This window comes from Trichechus manatus, unplaced genomic scaffold (genome assembly GCF_000243295.1).
Source record: "Trichechus manatus latirostris isolate Lorelei unplaced genomic scaffold, TriManLat1.0 scaffold00022, whole genome shotgun sequence".
Lineage (NCBI taxonomy): Eukaryota > Metazoa > Chordata > Mammalia > Sirenia > Trichechidae > Trichechus > Trichechus manatus.
The window spans coordinates 368013-388898 of NW_004443958.1; the positions used below are offsets into that span (position 1 = coordinate 368013).

Sequence of the window (20886 nt, forward strand, 5' to 3'; positions counted from 1 at the left end):
CCTTCCAAGGTCGAGAAGGGAGAGTGTTGACATGTCGTGGGCCAATGTCATAAAACAATATGTGTACTGACTTGTTTAATGAGAAACTATTTGTTCTGTAAACCTTCACCTAAAGTATAATAAAAAAAAAATTAAAAGAAAAAAAAACTGAACTGTCTTCCAAGTGTTATTTAGAATCACCATCTTTCTATTTCTTCTCTGACACAGATCCTTATGTCCTTCTGAGTACATATTCAATTTTCTGGATTTATACCTGTTCTACAAGGAAGAATATTATAAAATGGTATGAGGTAATATTTCCTTTGCGTATGATCTTGGCAGGAAACACAAGCTATCTGATACAATTTTCTATCTGTAGGTATGTAATTTTAAGCTAATTCAAAATATAAGGTAGTCTGTTTTATGTTTAAAGACTCTTGATGAATACAATGACAGTTGTCAAAAAGCCCAGAGGACTATAGACACCTGGATCTCTGAGAGGGGTTGTATGGGCTCCTGAGTACACATTTTTTCCTGTAAAGTAGGAAGTGAGTTCAGGCTGAGTCTAGGCTGTGGATAGTAAACTAGCATTTACTCCTGAAGTTGAATGTCAGCCACGGACCAGGGTTTGGTGTAGGCATTTTTCATAGGCTCTTAGAGCCTGGTGGGAGCTGCCGTCCTTGGTGAGGTGAATCCACATTCAGATAGTGTAACACCCCTTTTATCTATACGTATTTTTATACCTGATGGCAAAAACACTGGATTGACAAATTGACACATCTGACATACAAAAAAGCTTTGTAACTAACATGTAGAATAGGGGCATTTTATGCTTCATACAAAAATTAATATTCTACATGCCATTTTCTGACTTGTCTAGGCACAGATCAACAACATGATTTATGGTTTATAGTTACATATTCTCTAATCTCCGTATCTCACATATGTTTTCTGATCTTCCCTCACTTCCCTTACCTCTTTTTACAGTCCCCCTACGTAGTGTATCATAATGAATAATTATGATTTTACTTGAAAAAATTATTATATTTCCCCAAAGTCTTTCTTAAAATTTTAAATGCAAATAAAAGTCTTGTATGTAAGGAATTCTAAATTATCAGAGCTGGAAAAAATGACAGATATTGATTTTCTCAGCTTTTTCCAAAATGCAAAAATATTCGGTGGAAGATAAGTTTTACACACAGTAACTTTAAATTGTTGTTAAAACAACATATTAGCAAAAGAAAATCAGTATTACCAAACCCTTTATCTGCACTACATGCAAATTCCATATTTTAGATCCAATACCTTTAGAACTGGAGTCTTCTCTCCTGATTCTATGGTGGATTTGTAATAATAACAATAGTGGCAATAGCAAAACCAATTAATAATTCTTGAGTACTTACTAGGTTCCAAGAACTATGCCAAGGCCTTTACTGGTTTTAAATCATCTAAAAGTCCCAATAAATCTATAAGGAAGTATATTTACATTCCTATTTTATCAATATGGGAATTGAGGATTAAAGATATTCTGCAAATTTTCCATAATCATGATATTGCTCTTGTTCTGTGCCATTAAGTTGGTTCCAACTCATAGTGACCCTATATGACAGTTAGAACTGTCCCAAAGGGTTTCACAGGCTGTGTCTTTACAGGAGCAAATTGCCAAGTCTTTCTTCCCACGGAGCCGCTGGAAGGTTTGAATCCCCAACCTTTCGGTTAACAGCCCAATGCTTAACCATTGTGCAACAGGGCTCCCTTAATCACGCAATAATTTACCCTAATTCAGTCTTATGGTCAAAGCTCAAGCTATTTACCCAAGATTAAATTAACTTGTGCTGAGAACTTGCTAGAATTCCCAGTTGTGAGGACTGTATTCAGTTTTACATGATTCTTTATAATGTTTCACTGTTATTAGGACATTATCATTATAAACATACAAACAGAACCTTTAAGGAGCAATTAGTAAACTTATGCTTTAGTGCTTTGCATATCCAGGGTTTTGAACACTCTTGAAGAATAGATGATTTTTTTTCAAAGGTATTTAAAGATTAATGAGCTAGTTTATGAGTTTCTGTATGTCATCACATCACTGTTTTTATAATAGACGAACATCTTAAAAAAATTTTCATCACACACACAAGACTAAAAGAAGATGACTATTTACCTAAATACTTTCTACTATATGACATTGATATTTTCTATCAATACCTACATAAATATACTAAAAATGCCAAAGAAATTATAATTTAGTATTAATAATTAATAAGTAATTAATAATTACTGGGAAAAGCGAAGCAGAAACAATGATTAATTCCTGACATTCATAAAGAAACATTTTAAAAATCCATTGTGAAACTGAAGAGATTTATTATCATCATGCATCTATCTTCAATTATTAAACTGATTTAAAGCAATGTAATTTCCGATTTATGCGTATTGCATGACTAATTTTGGCATAGATACATAGGAACATTTCTTTCAGTTCAGGATTCCTTCAGTTTAAGATAATCTATTTATTTCTATTTTATAACAGGAGACGTCAACATATATTGTGGTTCAGAAGGAGGAACATTATTTGTCTTGTTTTTGTGAGTGCAAGTACTATATGTCCCATTAACCTTAGCCCTATGCTTGGCACAAAATAGGAGGAACATCAAGTCTGGTTGATTTATTCTCCTTTACCTTGTTGACTATCAAAAATATATTTTAATAGGATCAAACATTCTATATTGCAATAAAACACAGAAAGGAAATTAGAAAAGAATTAGCTTATAAGCAAAACAGAGAGAAGCAGTACTTCATCAAGTATCTTGGGCTTTGGAGACAGAAAAACTTAGCTTCAAATCTTGCCTCCACTTTACCGTACTATGGTATACCACTTGAAAAAGAACTGTTTGGAGCCCTGGTGGCACAGTAGTTAAGAGTCTAGCTGCTAACTAAAACTGTCAGCAGTTCAAATCCACCAGCCTATGGAAACCCTATGGGGCAGTTCTACTCTGTCGTACAGACTTGCTATGAGTTGGAATTCACTCAGCCACAAAAGTTATACCTCCCTTGTTGTTGTTGTGTGCCCTGGAGTCACAGCAACCCTACAGGACAGAGTAGAACTGCTCCATAAGGTTCCCTACGCTCTTAGCAGCCTAGAGTTTAACCATTGTGCTTTCAGGGTTCCTTCTCACTTCTCTTAAACCAAATAAACAAAAAAATTCATTGCTGACAAGTTGATTCATATTCATAGCGACGCTATAGGACAGAGCAGAACTGCCCAATAGGGTTTCCAAGGCTAAAAGTCTTTACAGAAGCCGACTGCCACATCTTTCTCTAGGATGCGGCTGTGGGTTTGAACTGCCGCGCTGTAACCACTGTGCTAGCAAGGCTCCTTCTTACATGTTCTAGTCTCAGTTTCTTCATCTGTAAATGGAAAGGTCAGAAGTTGGAACCCACCAGCCGCTCTGCTGGAGAAAAGACCTGGAGATCTGCTCCTTTAAAGATTAAACCCATTGCCATCGGGTTTCTAAGGCTGTGATCTTTGCAGAAGCAAACTGCCACATCCTTCTCCCGCAGAGTGGCTGGTGGATTCTCACCACAGACCTTTCAGTTAACAGCCAAGCGCTTAACCACTGTGCCACCAAGGCTCCCTCCTTAAAGGTACAGCCTAGTAAATCCTACAGGACAGTTCTACTCTGTCCTGTGTTGTTGCTATGAGTTGAAATAGACTCATGGCACACAATGACAACAAATTCAGAGAGTAAACTCACTGTAGATTTGTTCTGAAGATTATATTAAATAAGTATTTAAATTACCTAGCATGGAACCTGGCAAATAGTAAGCATGAAGTAAATGGTAACCATATCAAAAATTATGATTATTTAGCTAAAAGATGAGAAAATTGTAGTTTCATTTACAATCCTCCAGTGTTTCAAGTTATTTTCTGACGGTGATATTTTAACAAATAATAGAATAATAAAAGAATAATTCACATTTAATTATTGCAGTTGTTAGTCTCAGTTTATATCATTATACTAACACAATTATTATGTCTTGGTTTGAGTTATAGAAATATATTCTACCTATTAGATTAGATATATTCTATAAAAATATATGTCCTATGAATGCACATCAACAAAATTTATCATTATTCTTTCCTCAGTAAGAATAAATATACCTTCCATATAATTTCACAATTTAAAAATAAATTTTATTCTAATGACCTATAAGCTGTCATGGGAACCAAATGAGTTTAAAAGAATTAAATATAAAATTATGGACACATGTCTTCTTTTCTAGGTATGACAAGATGTGTTATCAAAAAATGTTATATATTTGTAAGTGTGCATGTTACATGTGTGCATACACTTAAAATGGCTTCTCTATGGGAGAGGAGAGAATTGAAGTTATGAAAACAAACAAAATTCTGCTTAATTTTATTAAAAAAAAAAAACTTAAATTTTTCAAATCACATAACAATAAAATTTCAGTGAGAAAGAACTCAACCTATTAGAAATATCTATTAACCTGAGATTAATTTTTATAATTTTTCTATTAACTTAATATTATGTAAATAAAAGAATAATTTCTAGATATGCTAGCACAAGGAAGAGAGCAATTTCCCAACCTTCTACATTTTCTAAGTCTATGAAATTGTATAAGAACCAAAAGTCATTGTGATGATGCTGAAATACTACAAGATTGTTAACCATTAAAGAGACCACAACTTTAGACAGTATAAACTGTACTTACCAATATAAATTAGATATAGTATTTCATAAATAAACTTTGAAACAATGAGATTTCTGGCTAACCCTATGCATTCTACTTATTCAAAATGTTACCACTTATATATTTATGAAAGACTAGGAAAATTCCTTATTTTACACCTTTTCATACATATTTGTAATGATTAGGAAAAGTAAAAACAAACAAACACAAGTTTATTTGCTAATACATATGTTGTAATTTAAAGTAAAATATAAAAAAAATCAGCTTCTGTGATTATTAAAAGGTATGTGAATTCTATATACAGCAGCATAGGAATCTTTGCATAAACTTTTGCAATGAAAAATTGTATTTATTTCAAAGGGAGGCAATGCGTAGTAATCACATATTGGTAACATCCAAATTCTGTGTGTTATTGGAAATATGTATCTGTAGTTTTATCAACACAAATCCATGATAGTAAGTTATCAGTTAATTCCACAGATTTTATTCGTTGCTTACATCACCAGATAATGGCATCAAATAAAATAGAAGAATTGAGAGATGCAGTATAAGTAATTCTGATGTAACATACGTACGATCACAAAGCATGCAAATTTATATACTCACCAATACAGGTAGGTAAGGAATCATTCCACTGGGCCAAAGAATTGGGCACTGTATCACATCTAATTGCTATGGATCCATGGAGAATATAGCCTGGGTTACATTCAAAAAGAACCAGTGAACCAACTGCAAATTCATTGCCAATCCGTCTTCCGAATCTTGGTTCAGGCACAGAACTACACTGTGTAGAACTTGTTCTCGGAACAGCTGCACACAAATAATTGTTGATTTTAATTTCATATGTGGTAGAGAAAAACAAATTTCAAAATGTGAATATTTAAACAGATCAAAGATATCTTTGCTTTTTGTCAGAACTTGTTTTAATGATTTGAATGCTTTTCTAAAAGTTTTAAATTTCACACAGAATAAAATACAATTTAAAATGAATAAAAATATTGCTATCATCATCAGTATTTTTCACTTTAAAACATTTTATTTTCAATCCTTTAAACAATACCAAGTACCTCTTTTCTATTTTTTGTTTTAGCAAACTTTAATTAATATAACAATATAGTTTGAAAGTTAGATATTTCAATGTATGAGATGAAAGCTGAAATATATATATTTTTTTCTCTTTAAACTGGAATACACAGTTCAAAAAATACGTGTCATGTTACAAGAGGTAATGTAACATTTTTTTAGTATTTGTTTCCTAAAAACACAGATTTTAAAAAGCAAACACTACACTTTATTATTTCAACAGCATGTTCACAAACTTAGTTTTTCAAACCATGTTTGTTGTTAGTAAAGATAACAGAATAAAAGCAAGACAGATTAACAACAATAGAAATTTTTACTTTAGTAATCATATAATATCAAATTTGAAATTATCTTTAGGCTTTACAGATTTGTGCTTCAATTGTGACCTTCTTTTTTTTGGTTTAGTAAAGTAGAATGATAACAGGATGTTTTTTCTTTTTAAAACACATACAGATGGGATTAAAGAGACTGACAACAGCCCAAAAATGACATGATGAATTCCAAACAGACTCATTTCTCTTATGTGATTTGATTAAAAATAGTTTCTTTACAGTGCCTTTTTACACTTATAATACCTCAGATTGTTTACAAGGAAAATACTATTAAAAATAAAACCATATAATATTACTCCCAGCTAATAAATGGAATAAGAGGGACTAATAAGAATCTAAAATCATAAATGTTTATAAATTTCTTAGGAATAAAGTTTAAGATACATTTGAGAAAAATTATTAAATGATCATACATAATTCAGACAAAATATTTCAAATAATGGCTCTTTATTTAATGAAAATATGGGAGATTGTCTATAAAGGCTAGAAAAAACTAAATAGACTTTCGATTACACAGAAATCTTCAATAAATAGGATGAAATTTTGAATTTTCCTGAAAGAATGAGAAACTATAACTTTAGAATGGAGTAATGATTTCCTTGGCATGCCTAAGTGTATCAGCACAAACATATTGTACATTTTTAATTTAAAGTGCTAGACTATGAAAAAATTATGAAAATTGTAGAGAGTGAAGAATTGGCAGAAAAAAAAATAGATGCTTGGAAAGCAGTATGTTGGAGGAAGGGAAATCATACTTTTACATTGAGGATGATGATGCAAGCAGTGAAGGCTTTTTTTACTTTGGTCCAAGTGACAGAGCTCTAGTGATAGGGGAAGGAGACAGAGTAAAACTATTAAAAATAAATAAATAAAAACCTTTTATCTCTCCTATATGGTTATGAGGATCTCAGTGCTCAATACCTCTGAGCATAGCATGGAAACTGATATATTCATTAGTGTGTTTCTAGGCTACAGGGTCACTTACCTTGATAAACAAAGTGAAATCCCTTAGCTGTTATTGGTCCAACTGAAGTAAATCGAATTGTGATCTGATTACCTGAACTCAGTGGAAGTGATTCTCCTACTCAACAAAACAAACACTAAGATATCATAAATAATTTTCATTCAGTAAACCTAACAAGCTATATTAATTTACACTGTCACTTGAAAACATCAATCTATGGTCTATCAAAATTACTTTAAAATATCCTACCACTAGCAATATACTATCTATGGGTTCAGCTTCAAGTGTAACCTTTTTACCAGAAGGCTTTAATTACATTTTGATACATATTGCCTCATTACTTAAGGAGTCCTTAAATATTTTATATTACATAAACAGCCCAGACTAAGTGATCAAATATTATATTTACTTGATGATTACAATCCCAGAAAATAGTTGTTCATATTTCTCTTAAGCTTTTGAGTTACTGTTAATTGTGCTTCAATTCTTAAAAAAAAAAAAAAAAAAAGTGATTCTATTTTCAATTTAATTTTTTTCTAATATGGATGACATAAATCTCAACTTTCACTAAAATACCAATCAAAGTCAGTCTTTAATCAATAACTGATGCATGGCAGTTCTATGAAAGGATACCTGAATGGGATCCTGAGAGGGAAGATAACAGAGAAGATTGCTGAGTTGGCCCATCATACACCTCAACAACATCGTGGAGTGATGTCTGGAAAAATACAAACTGGCCAAACACCACTGATCAACAGGAACCAGGAGAAGCAAATAAATCACCAACCATCCAAAAAAAAAAAAAAAAAGAAAGAAAGAAAACAAACAAAACAAAAAAATAGAAAGAGGAGGAGAGAGAGAACAAAGTATTACAATATAATAGTCATCTTTTTTTCTACCTTTAAAAAAAAAACGTAAGTGCCAATTGGTCGATATCCCTGACTCATATATTTCAGGTCATAAAAGTAATGACCCTGGCGTAACAACCAGTAAAATTTTAAAACTATTTTTTTAAATAAATTGAATGGGTTTGGCATTTAATTTAAATCAGAAGTTATAAGTTTGGTGATTAATGCTTTACAGTAGCCACTTTTTTTTTCCCCCATTGGTAGTTTGGTTCTTTTCACTTTGTGACTCTCTTCTCTTTTTCTAATTTTTTTTCCTCCTCTTTTAGATGAGATAGAATTTTAATTTAGGAGATTTTGTTTTATTGCCTTTAAAATGCTATTCCACTATTAATAATAGTTTCATTAGAAAATAGGAGCAAGATATTTTTCAGGTATAGTGTTTAATTCATATTTTAGTTAAAAATGATTTCTAAATATTTGTAGTTAATCTTCTGTCCCCAGAAAGAAATATTATTCCTCTCCAATTGAGATATTATAAAATTTTTCAAAAATATTACTTTTTCATGGTAAGCACAACCCTGAAGTACTTACCAAAAGAGCTTTGTAAATGTCTTTTTACTTCATTTTGTACTTGTCCTTTAATTACATACTAAATTTGTGTTTAGGTACTATGCAAAACTGCAAATGCTTCAACACATCTCCAATGCTAAAGAAAGAACCTGTTCCAGAACAGAAATCACCTGGTATTTTGTGTTTAAAAAAAAAAATTAAATGGATAATAAAAATTATTCTTTAAAACATTTGATTGAATTGAAAAATTGTGGGGTTTAAAAGAATATGAATTTTTTAAAAAATTTAATAACATAAAAGCTAGATAACTTTTATAAATTCAAAACCACATTACCTTACTCAAACTACACATTATATGACTATTTCTTAAAAGTGCTTTATGTTTTACACCTTTAATCAAGCTTAAGCAAATCCTCTAATGGCCCCTATGAAGATAAACTAGCTTACATGAAACATGTTGAGTTTTGCATATGAATATAAGTGTACACATATACTGCAAACAAAGCAATATTTATTTTTGTGGTCTGCTAAAATAAGCTGGTGATCTCAGTCCAGTACTTTGTGAAGTAAAAGAAAACATTATCAGATACAGAGTCATTGTTTTAAATAATTCCTGAAAATTAAAGTTCTAAAATTAATAATAAACTTCCTTAAAATATTTCCTAAAAGTCAGGAAAACAAATTTGTTTTCACCAACCCAGACAAAACCAAAACCTAACCTACTGCCATCGAGTCGATTCCGACTCATAGCGACTCCATAGATACATGTAGTAGTGAATTATTTTAATGGTTCACAAGTCATATGGAAAAATTGACTAAGTTCAGACCTTTTTAAAAAATCCAGAATTTTGTCCAAATCTCAAACCATTACAAAAATATTCAAAAAAATTTAGAAATCTACCAAGAAATATTTGTTTTCAGATTTTGCATTTGTTTAGATTGGTGTTTGGATGATTTGCTTCTAAATGTGTCTTAAAGAGGTTCTATTACAATGCACATTTTGCCTTTGTCTTACTAAGTAGTCACAAAAAAAAAAAAAGCATATTAGTCTGATCACAGGTATTTCACTAAATCAATTACACTGTCAATAAAGCTCTTGACAGATAACTATTCTTTCTCTGTCTTTCTGGAACGTCATTAAGAAAAAATTAAAACTCAACTTCCTTTAACTTTTTCTGTCTAAATATCTCAAGAATTCATTAGGAAGCAGGTCAAATTTCCAAGCAAACTACTACATTCACAAGCAACCTCTAAAACAACAAAAATACACACTCTTCTAAGTCACTTGAGTCTATGAGAGTTGTGGTGGAATGCAATGAACAGAACTGTTTTCTATCTATTTGTAATCATCATTCCTCTATCTATCTATCATCTCTCTCTCCCTATGATTATTTGAAGTATCTTTTGAACCACTGTAACATCTTACTAAGTTCTTCAATCATCAATGAGTTAAATACAATATTTGATATATGATTCTTCTGTATTTGTATGAGTCATGGTTATGCCCTTTTTAAAAAAAAATAGTTTTTAACACTGATCTAGATGCTGATACCTCAGCCTAATGGCTGGACCAGTCTTTTATTTCTAGGATAACTCCCCAAATCTGGACTGATTATGCATTCTGTGATCAGCAAGCACTCTCCCTTCCTTTCTTGGTTTCTGTATGCAGATACAGAGTACCTTGTATCTCAGTTCCAAGCTTCTTTCTCTTGATATCAAAAGTGCTTTGCTTTCAGGCTATTATAGTTTAAACACAAAGCTATTTCTTAAAGGAAAAATTTTTTGTTATTGTCTATTGTTGCTTTGTTTTGTTTTTGCTTCGTTAAACATAAAAGACGTTAAAAATAATGTTTTTTTTTTAACACTTTTGTAGGTTTCTCTAAATAATAAAAATCCATTTTTTTAAATAATCTATTACATGTGTTACTAGGCTCTTCAAACTTGGAAGCGAAGAAAAGGAAAACCTAGTAAGGTCAAAATAAACATGTAGAATAGCCTTAAAAATAAGCCTATGAAAATTATATATTATTATGTCTGAAACTAATTCTGAGCCTCTTATTTTCCATACATTTTATTCTAGAGTATAGTTTATTAAGTCAACAAATACTTATTGATTCTGTTCTATGATGTACCAGGAACTGAGCTAAATGGTGGGGTTAAAAAGATGATGGAGACAGACATGGTCTCTGCTCTAAGATCCCATTAACTGTATTTGTGGTCAGTCAAGTGGCAGTTTACATTCATTTTACCTATGAAAAGAATTTGAGTAGTTAATCAAATTAATTAAAAACCAACAATAGTGCACTTTGAGTACATCTTTATATGCAAACAATTGCTATGCTAATCATTTAAAACCATTCTTTAAAGCAAGTCCTCCAACAACCTATAATGGGCAACATTTGAGGGAAACCTACATTGCATTTCTTAAAAAAACTACATCATGTTTATAACTTAAATCACCTGTGTTTCTCTAATTTAGATCATATTGGTAGGATCTCTATCCCAATTATAAAATTCCGTCCTAATCTTGCAGTCCTGTGAACAAACTCAGACTGTGATAAGGCATTGTATCCATCCCCTCTTCTTTGTAGATAAAGCAAAGTCTATTTGGTATCTATTTTACACAGTATCAAATCTAATCAAGACAGAGTCAGGGTTCCATTTACGGAGAAGGTTTGCATGGCATAAGTTTTCATACAGCTAAGTTTCAATAATCACTTATTTCCTATTATAAATCAAACTACCAGTCCTGGTGGCACAACGGTTAAGCTCTCAGTGGCTAACCAAAAAGAAGGCAATTTGAACCCACCAGCAGCTCCACATGAAAAAAGACCTGGCAATCTGCTCCCATAAGGATTAAAAAACAAATAAATAAAACCAAACCCACTGCCGTCCAGTCGATTCCAACTCATGGCGACACTATAGGTCAGAGTAGAACTGTCCCATAAGGTTTCAGCCTAGGAAACTCTGACCTATAGGGTCACTATGAGTTGACAGTAAACAACAACAACACATCAGACTCTATCAAGTTCTTTCTCTTTTAGTCACATTCATTTAACTCCTGTGACTTAGTCCATTTGCTCAATTAAGCCATCCCAAATGTAAGTCAATAAATGATGAGAGAGTGCCTGTCATGGCGTAAAAGAAAGCCCTGAGCATTAGCATAGCTAGACTGTTAGAAAGCTCAGTACAGACAAGCAGATACCCTGAAAGCAACTTTGTGGAAAAAGTATGATGGGTGTCTGGAGTGTAACAGAACACACTCAAAGTGGGGTAGTGCCCAGTGGAGCGTGTATTTGCTTAGAATATGAATAAGTAGAACAAAGAAGTTAAAACTCCCTTTTCCACTAAATTCTACTCTGGAATATTGCTAAAATGGTCCACCACTGCTTAAGCAAGTCAATAACTTTTGGAAGTCACATTTAATCTTTGTGCCATTGAAATAACTAGCTAGTACATTGTACACAAGCTCACTGATATAGCAATTAATTAACTTTAAATGAGGATAATAAAACAAACATGGACATGATTACAGTTATTCAGTGATCTGGGTTGGAGTTACTGGATTAAAAATGAAAATTAAATTTATGCAAATAAAATGAGTTTCAATTTTGTTTCATCATTTTCTCTCAGAAGGAAATAATTCTAAGAGAATCTCAATGGCAAGCTAGTGAGAAGAGAAAGACTCAGAATCAGACTGGGCCTTGGCCAAAGCAACTGATCTAAACAGTCCTCTGGAAGGTAGTGAATAGTTCAAGTTAAAATGTCTAAGAGGTCATGGTGAATTCAGGTCAGATTCAAACTTGCTTTGATGTCAAGAAGTTTATATTTGGTAGGTACAGGAAGAACAATAGGCCTCTCTTGTTAGTAGGAGTTCTAGTTCCATAGTCAGATTAAAAAAAAAAAAGAAGACACCAAATCGTTCGTACTCCATGTCTTCAGAGTAGAAATATGGCTTCATAGGGTTTTCAATGGCTTTGATCTTTCAGAATAAGAGTGCCAGTCTTTCTTCCAAAGCACCTTCGGTTTAATTCCAACTGCCAGCTTTTCCATTAGCAGCTGAGAGTTTAACCATTTGTGCCACCAGGGGTTAGTAATCAGAAGGGTGGTGCCATATTGATTATGGTGCAAAGGTAACAAAAGGACAAGGGCTCTTTACATTATAATATAATGAATGAAGCCTTTTAAAGATTGCTAGAATCTGCAGCAGAACATGTTTAAGTAAAGCAAAGATAAATGTTTTCTAATATCCAACCTAAAGGCCTGTGTTACAAATATTATTACGACATTTCATGAAACTGCCTAATTAAAGGTCAAGGATTCAGATTTTAGAGTCAGACTCCCTAGGATGGAATCCACGATCTATCACATGGATAAGTTACTTCACCTTTCTGTGCCTTAATCTCCTTATCTGTAACATAGGGATAATAAAAGTATTTAACCTCCTAGGATTGATATGAATATTACATAAATTGATATTGTAAAAAATAACTTTGAGAAGTGCCTGAAACGTACTAATAAATATTACTTACTATTACTAATAACTCATCTTTGGAAATATATGTTACTAATTCAATCTGAAAATTTACCAACAGGAAAAACTGAACTGGTCTTGATGTTAACTAGCATATCCCCTCTCACTCTCGGTTTCCCACACATGCACATTTAGAACAAATGATAACACTGATTGCCTTAGAAGAGTATTCTACTTGTGTTACCCTTTCAAAATGGCTATGAACTTCTCTGATTACTTGATTTTATTTCCGTCTGTTTGGTTCAAAGAGGAAAATGTAATAATCAACTTTGTTGATGGGCTACGAAAAGGGGAGTAAGGAGAAGGGCATTCTACTTTTGTTTTTGTGTGTTCCCTTTATCTCAAGACCCTTGGTTGCAAATGCATTGAAACTCCATCGCAAAAGAAATATTTTCACACAGAAGAGAATCTAGACAGAAAAAAAGGAATAGAAAAATATTTTAAATTATTATTGGTTCTAAGCTGGAATCTCAACATGCCTGCTACTCCATTTGAAAAATCTACATATTCTTATGCATTCTGGGATTTATTTTGATGACTATATTAGGCACTCAGCTGGTTTGTTGCTCTGCTGAAAATTTTGAAAGAAGACACCCTTGTTTTGCTCAGCTTGCATTTTATTTACCAACACAGCACATATGAAAACATACGTGTACCCACAATGTTAATACAACAAAAATAGATTCAAATCAAAGAGGTATTTGGAACTTAATTTGATTATGTATAAAAGCATAAAACATCACTGTTGGTGATATAAGCTATCAAAAAGTTGGCTAGCTTTATATGAATTTCACCTCTTATCTGTGTCATATAAATATTTCAAGACAATATTTTAGAAATTTTCATGCTTGCAAAAATGCCCCCCTTATAAATCAGTAACATACACAGAACTATTTACTCTCTCTATCCTCTGAAACCACTTATTGTGTAAATAGCTACAAGGTTACATTTTGGGATCATTTTGCCACTTGGATACCATGATTTTATAGGTTTCCCTATTTAAAGGTGATTACAAGCTGCTCAACTAAAACCTCAATTTAATGAAAAAAATACGTGCATAAAATTTACTCTCAAAAGCAGCAGAAAGGCAGAACTTTTAAAATCAGTACCAAATCAAATCAATGCATGACTCATCTTTAAAATGCCATCCAGCAATAGAAAAGTTTGGGTAAAAGTCACATTAATTGATACAACAAGTTAAGAATTCATCAGTATTTTGGTAGAAAACTATTAACCCACAATGAATGAATTATACTAAGATAGTATTTTAGTGAAGGCAAGTAATGTGTATCATATACTCGTTATCCAGGGACTTATTAAAATCTTCAATTACAAGTTTGGTCCCACCCTAAATGCTGGGGCCAGTCCCAACCAAGAGAAAGTAATTTAGAAGAGCTAATAGAGCAGGTCACAGAGTATAATGAGATCATTCTGGTTCTGAAGGGAAATGCACCAAAATCTTAACATGCATTGTTATTTTTAAATAATTAGGAAATAAAATATATTAACAACAACAACAACAAAAAAAACACTATGGTTTTGACTATGGTATTTGACTATTCAGTAACTTAGCAGTTGCAGGAATCTAGATCTGCCTTGAACCTCTAACACTGACTGCCTAATTTGTTTTCCTGTTACCAGTTCCTTGTGTGATGCTTCTGTCAATCCATAAACTAGGTTTACAAACTAAACCATAATATCTAGTTTCAGGCTTCTCTAAAGCTGGCTTTTGGCCTATATTTTGATAATTTGCCTACCACCAAAATTTCAAAACTGCCTATTTTGACATAGTTTAAACATATACACATAGCAGAAAACCCTCTTATAGCAAATATAGTTCAATTTTCTTTCATTGTTCCAGGAGCGAATATCTACTCAACTCTAAGCCAACGGCTTATCTACAATTTGGCAGTTGAAACATTTCCTAACAGCTGATAATTAATTTGGTGTTTAAAAAAGCAATGAAATCAAGAAAAACAGAATAAGCAATTGCATTGCATGTTTAAAAGAATTAAAACAAGAAAGCAAAATAAAAAGTTTAAAGTATTAGAATATTTTATTAACACTTTCATTCTTAATGTCAATCTAGATGAATGTTTTCCCTTAATCTTCCCTAAGGTTTTCCTACACATTTGGAAGACTATGTCTGCCAAATCCCAAGGAGGCCAGATAGATTTAGGTCAGGAAAATATTCTCACATGGACCACAACATAACTTAGAAGGATTTTTTTTTTTCATGAGTATTTTCAAACACATACAAAGTAAAGAGAAGAATAAAACAAATGCTAAGAACTCCGTAACCAGTTTCAATACTAATAAATGTTTCGCCAGTCTTGTTTGATTTGTCCCCTCCCATTTCCCCTGCATCCCTCCTGCAGCTGGGAATACTTTAAGCAACTCCCCATATCATATCCTTTTTCTGTAAATTCTTCAGTTTTTATCTCTTACACACAAGGACATTAAAAAAAAAAAAAAAAACCACTATGAAGTTACCACACCTAACAAAATTAGCAACAGCTTCCTCATCATCAAATAACCATTTCTTGTTTCTCCTTCCCTGATTTTCTACAAAAAAGCCTTTCTTGTTTGTTTCTTTGTTTTTTTTTTTTTTTTCACAGTTTGTTTGATCTAATCAGGATCCGAAGTCCATACGTTTCATTTGATGTGTCATTGAAGTCTCTTTTAACATATAAAATCCCCCATATACATCTATTTTTAATGCCAAATAGTTGTACAAAAATATGGGTCTTTTGAAGGAAAAAAGAAAGTTGCTAACAAGATAATCCAGTCTCATGGCAACCCTGAGTGTGTCAGAATAGAAATGTGCTCCACAGAGTTTTCAATGGCTGATTCCCACCCCACTCCTTCCCCAAAAGTACATTGTCAGGTGTTTCTTCCAAGGTGCCTCGGGGTGGACTTGAACCTCCAATCTTTTGGTTAGCAGACAAGTGCAAGCACATTAAACATTTATAACACCCAGAACTCCTCTTTTGAAGGTAGTGAAATTAAAATATGATAAAACTCAACTATTAAAAATTTTACTGTCATCTAGTGGTGCAAACCTACTTGACTACTAGCCAAAAGGCTGACTACTAGCCAAAAGGTTGGTCGTTCGAACCCACCCAGACATGCCTCAAAAAACAGGCCTGCTGAATTGCTTCTGAAAGGTCACAGCCTTGAAAACCCTATGGAGTAGTTCTACTCTGCACACATGGGGGTTCCATGAGTTGGAACCGACTACAGCCGCTAACAACATGACGACAGTTTTTGCTGAGAATTAATGTTACGAAGTTGCTCTAAGCAAGTAGTTTTCTCTTTTTGAGGAACACCTCTGGAGGTAGGCTGGTATGCAGACAGAGTTCCTGGCCCCACTAAGTCCCATTTCAACCAGAGAAGTTTTCTCTGTTTAATATGTGAGATTTGCACCTACAATTCAACATCAAGACTGCATTCAAATTCTTGCTTTCACTGAATTCTTTAACTCCACTCTGCATATTGCCTCCTACACATGCCACACCTTTTCTTCTGGCACAGCACCCTGAACCCCTCACCTCCTAAAGTTCCACAGCCTAAGGGCTCTGTAATTGGCAGCCTTTACAGCTATTTTAGGATGACAGATGGGGTAGTATATCATAAAGCAACATTTTTTAAGTTTCTCAGCTTTTCCAAAAATTCATCACTAGTCATCTCTAACTTGGGCTCTGTCCTCACCATGTTGAGAACCATGCATGCACATTTTCATAATAGAATAAATTCCAAGCTTACTTATTCTTACTATAGATATAATTCTACCAATGTTCTGAGACTTATTTTCCCAGGGTATATTACATTAAAAATGTCCAATTAAAGGGATAGATGTTGTTCCTGCTAGCAATTGGGTATGCAGAATGTCTAATATATTCATCTATTGCAAAATGAAAACATGAATAAATCTCATGGGGTTTCCAAGGCTGCAAATCTTTATGGAAGCAGACTGCCACATCTGTTCCCTAAGAGCAGCTGGTGGGTTCAAACCACTGACCTTTTGGTTAGCAGCCAAGCGCTTTAACCACTGTACCACCAGGGCTCCTTTCCTCTTACTACAGCAAACCCTCCCCCCAAATAAAAAATAAGATCCATGATAAAGGATCTAACCTAAAAGGAAAAAAGTCAACTAATTTTAGCATATTTTGTTGAGAAAAGTGGAGAAGGTATTGCTGTCGAGTCAGTTTTGACTCATGGCAACCTCATGTGTGTCAGAGTAGACTATGCTCTGGGTGGACTCTAACTACCAACCTTTCTGTTAGCAGGAGAGCATATTAACTGTTTTTATCACTCGGGTTAATAGGTTCTCTCTATATATAGTTGTTTCTGTTGTCAGTTGTCATCGAGCTAATTCTGACTCATGGCATCCACATGTCTGCAGAGTAGAGCTGCACTCCATAGAGTTTTTAAGGCTGTGACCTTATCAAGCAGGTGCTTCTGGGTAGGTTTGAACCACCAACCTTTCAGTTAGTAAACCAATGCTTAACCATTTGGCAACCCAGGGACTATATATATATATATATACACACACACACACACGCACATATATGCATATATATATGTATATATAAACACATAAGAAACACACATATCCATTCATAAATGGGCAAATTATTATTTAGTTTTCACTAATAATAGAGGAGTAAATTTCTGCTATCTTAAAAATCCATTTATACTATTTATATAAAACATTATTCTTTATTGTACTTTAGATGAAGGTTTACAGAAAAACTAGCTCCTCATTAAACAGTACGCATATTGTTTTATGACATTGGTTAACAACCCCACGACATGTCAGCACTCTCCCTTCTTGACCTTGGGTTCCCTATTACCAGCTTTCCTGTCCTCTCCTGCCTTCTAGTCCTTGTTCCTGGACTGTCATGCCCCTTTAGTCTCATTTTGTTTTATGGGCCTGTCTAATCTTTGGCTGAACAGTGAACCTCGGGAGTGACTTCATTACTGAGCTAAAAGGGTGCTCAGGGGCCATACGCTGGGGGTTTCTCCAGTCTCTGTCAGGCCAGTAAGTTTGGTCTTTTTTTGTGTTAGGATTTTGTTCTACATTTTTCTCAAGCTCTGTCTGGGACCCTCCATTGTGATCCATGTCAAGCAGTCAGTGGTGGCAGCCAGGCACCATCTAGTTGTGCTGGACTCAGTCTGGTGGAGGCCGTGGTAGATGTGGTCCATTAGTCCTTTGGACTAATCTTTCCCTAATGTCTTTAGATTTCTTCATTCTCACTTGCTCCTGAAGGGGTGAGACCAGTGGAGTATCTTAGACGGCTGCTCACAGGCTTTTAAGACCCCAGACGCTACTCACCAAAGTAGAATGTAGAACACTGTCTTTATAAACTGTGTTATGCCAACTGACCTAAATGTTCCCCAAGACCATGGTCCCCACAGCCCTCAGCCCAGAAATTCTGTCCCTCAGGGAATTTGGATGTGTCTATGGAGCTTCCACGACCTTGCCTTGTACAAGTTGTGCTGGCTTCCCCAGTACTGTGTACTGTCTTATCCTTCACCAAAGTTACCATTTATTTATTTAGTGTTTTTCCATCCCCACACCTCCCCGCCCTGGTAACCATCAAAGACTGTTTCTTTTTGTATGTAAACCTTTTCATGAGTTTTTACAGTAGTGGCCTCATTCAATATTTATCATTTTGTAATTAACTTATCTCACTCAGCATAATGCCCTACGGATTCATCCATCTTGTGAGATGCATTGCAGATTCATCACTGATCTTTACGGTTGTGTAATACTCCATTGTGTGTATGTAACATGGTTTGTGTATCCATTCATCTGATGATGGGCATCTAGGTCGTTTCCATCTTTTTGCTATTGTAAACAATGCTGCAATGAACATGGATGTGCATATGTCTATTCCTGTGATGACTCTTATTTCTCTAGGATATATTCCTAGGAGTGGGATTGCTGGATCATATTGTATTTCTATTTCTAGCTTTCTAAGGAAGAGCCATATCATTTTCCACAATGGTTGTATCATTTTGCATTCCCTCCAAAAGTGCATAAGAGTTCCAATCTCCCTGCATCCTCTCCAACGTTTGTTATTTCCTGTTCTTTTTGATTTATGCCAGTAATGCCAGGGTGAGATGGTATCTCATTGTGGTTTAGATTTGCATTTCTCTAATGGCTAGTGATCGCGAGCATTTCCTCAGGTGTCTGTTGGCCACTTGAATGTCTTTTTCTGTGAAGTGTCTGTTCATTTCCTTTGCCCGTTTTTTAATAGGCTTATTTGTCTTTTTGTTGTAGAGGTGTTGGATTTTCTTGTAGATTTTAGAGACTAGAACTTTGTCTGATTTGTAATAGCCAAAAATGTTTTCCCAGTTTATAGTTTCTTTTATTAGTCTTTTGGTGAAGTCTTTTGATGAGCATAAGTGTTTAATTTTTAGAAGATCTGTAATCTAGCTTATCTTCTGGAGTTTGTGTGCTGTTGGTTATAGTTTGTGTCCTGTTAATGCCCTGTATTAGGGCCTCTAGCTTTGATCCTATTTTTTCTTCTATGAACTTTATAGTTTTTGGCTTTATTTTTAGGTTTTTGATCCATCTTGAATGAGTTTTTGTGTATGGCGTGAGGTATAGGTCCTGCTTCATTTTTTTGCAGATGAACAACCAGTTATGCCTGCACCATTTGTTAAAAAGACTGTCTTTTTCCCATTTGATGGACTTTGGGCCCTTGTTGAAGATCAGGCAACCGTAGGTGGATGGATTTACATCTGGGTTCTCAATTCAGTTCCATTGATCAATGTATCAGTCGTTGTACCAGTACCATGCTGTTTTGACTACCATAGCTGTATAGTAGGTTCTGAGGTTAGGTAATGCGAGTCCTCCTACTTTCTTCTTCTTCAATAGTGCTTTACTTATCTGGGGCTTCTTCCCTTTCCATATAAAGTTAATGATTAGTTTTTCTATCTCTTTAAAGAATGTCATTGGTATTTGGATCGGGATTGCATTGTATTTGTAAATTGCTTTGGGTAGAACTGTCATTTTCACTATGTTGAGTCTACCTATTCATCAGCATGGTACATTTTTCCATTTATATAGATCCCTTTGGGTTTCTTGCAGTAGTGTTTTGTAGTTTTCTTTGTATAGGTCTTTTACATCCCTGGTTAGATTTATCCCTAATTTTTTTTTTTTAAGGGCTATTATAATTTGTATTGTTTTCCTGATTTCCTTTTCATTGTTCTCTTTATCAGTGTATAGGAATCCAACTCATTTTTGTATGTTTATGTTATATCCTGCTACTCTGCTGCATCTTTCTATTAGTTCCAGTAGTTTTCTTGTAGAGTCTTTTGGGTTTTCTATATATTGTATCATATCATCTGCAAATAGGCACAGTTTAACTTCTTCATTACCAATTTGGATACCATTTATTTCTTTTTCTTGCCTTATTGCTCTAGCTAGGACTTCCAGTACAGTGTTAAATTGGAGTGGTGATAAAGGGCATCCTTGTGTTGTTCCTGTTCTCAAGGGGAATGTTTTCAGCCTCTTTCCATTAAGATTGATGTTGGCCATTGGTTTTGCATAGATGCCCTTTATTATGTTGAGAAATTTTCCTTCTATATCTATTTTTATTGAGAGTTTTCATCAGGAATGAGTGTTGGACTTTGTTGAATGCCTTTTCTGCATCAATTGAGGTGATCATGTGGTTCTTTTCTTTCCTCTTATTTATGTGGTGGATTACGTTGATTGATTTTCTAATGTTGAACCATCTTTGCATACCTGGTATGAATACTACTTGGTCATGGTATATTGTTTTTTTGATATGATGCTGAATTCTATTGGCTAGAATTTTGTTATCTATATTCATGAGAGATATT

The 20886-nt window shown here is 33.9% G+C and overlaps 1 protein-coding gene across 2 annotated transcripts in view; it reads right to left on the minus strand.

Annotated features, from left to right (window-relative positions):
- Nucleotides 1-20886, minus strand: part of CSMD3 (CUB and Sushi multiple domains 3) — a 1379111-nt gene that overhangs the window by 167151 nt on the left and 1191074 nt on the right. For both annotated transcript variants that reach the window (XM_004372959.1, XM_004372958.1), the window contains 3 exons: nt 7711-7824; nt 7099-7194; nt 5305-5508 (listed from right to left, as the gene is read on the minus strand). In XM_004372959.1, coding sequence (XP_004373016.1) covers nt 5305-5508; nt 7099-7194; nt 7711-7824 — 414 coding nt within the window. The remainder of the gene's footprint in view (nt 1-5304; nt 5509-7098; nt 7195-7710; nt 7825-20886) is intronic.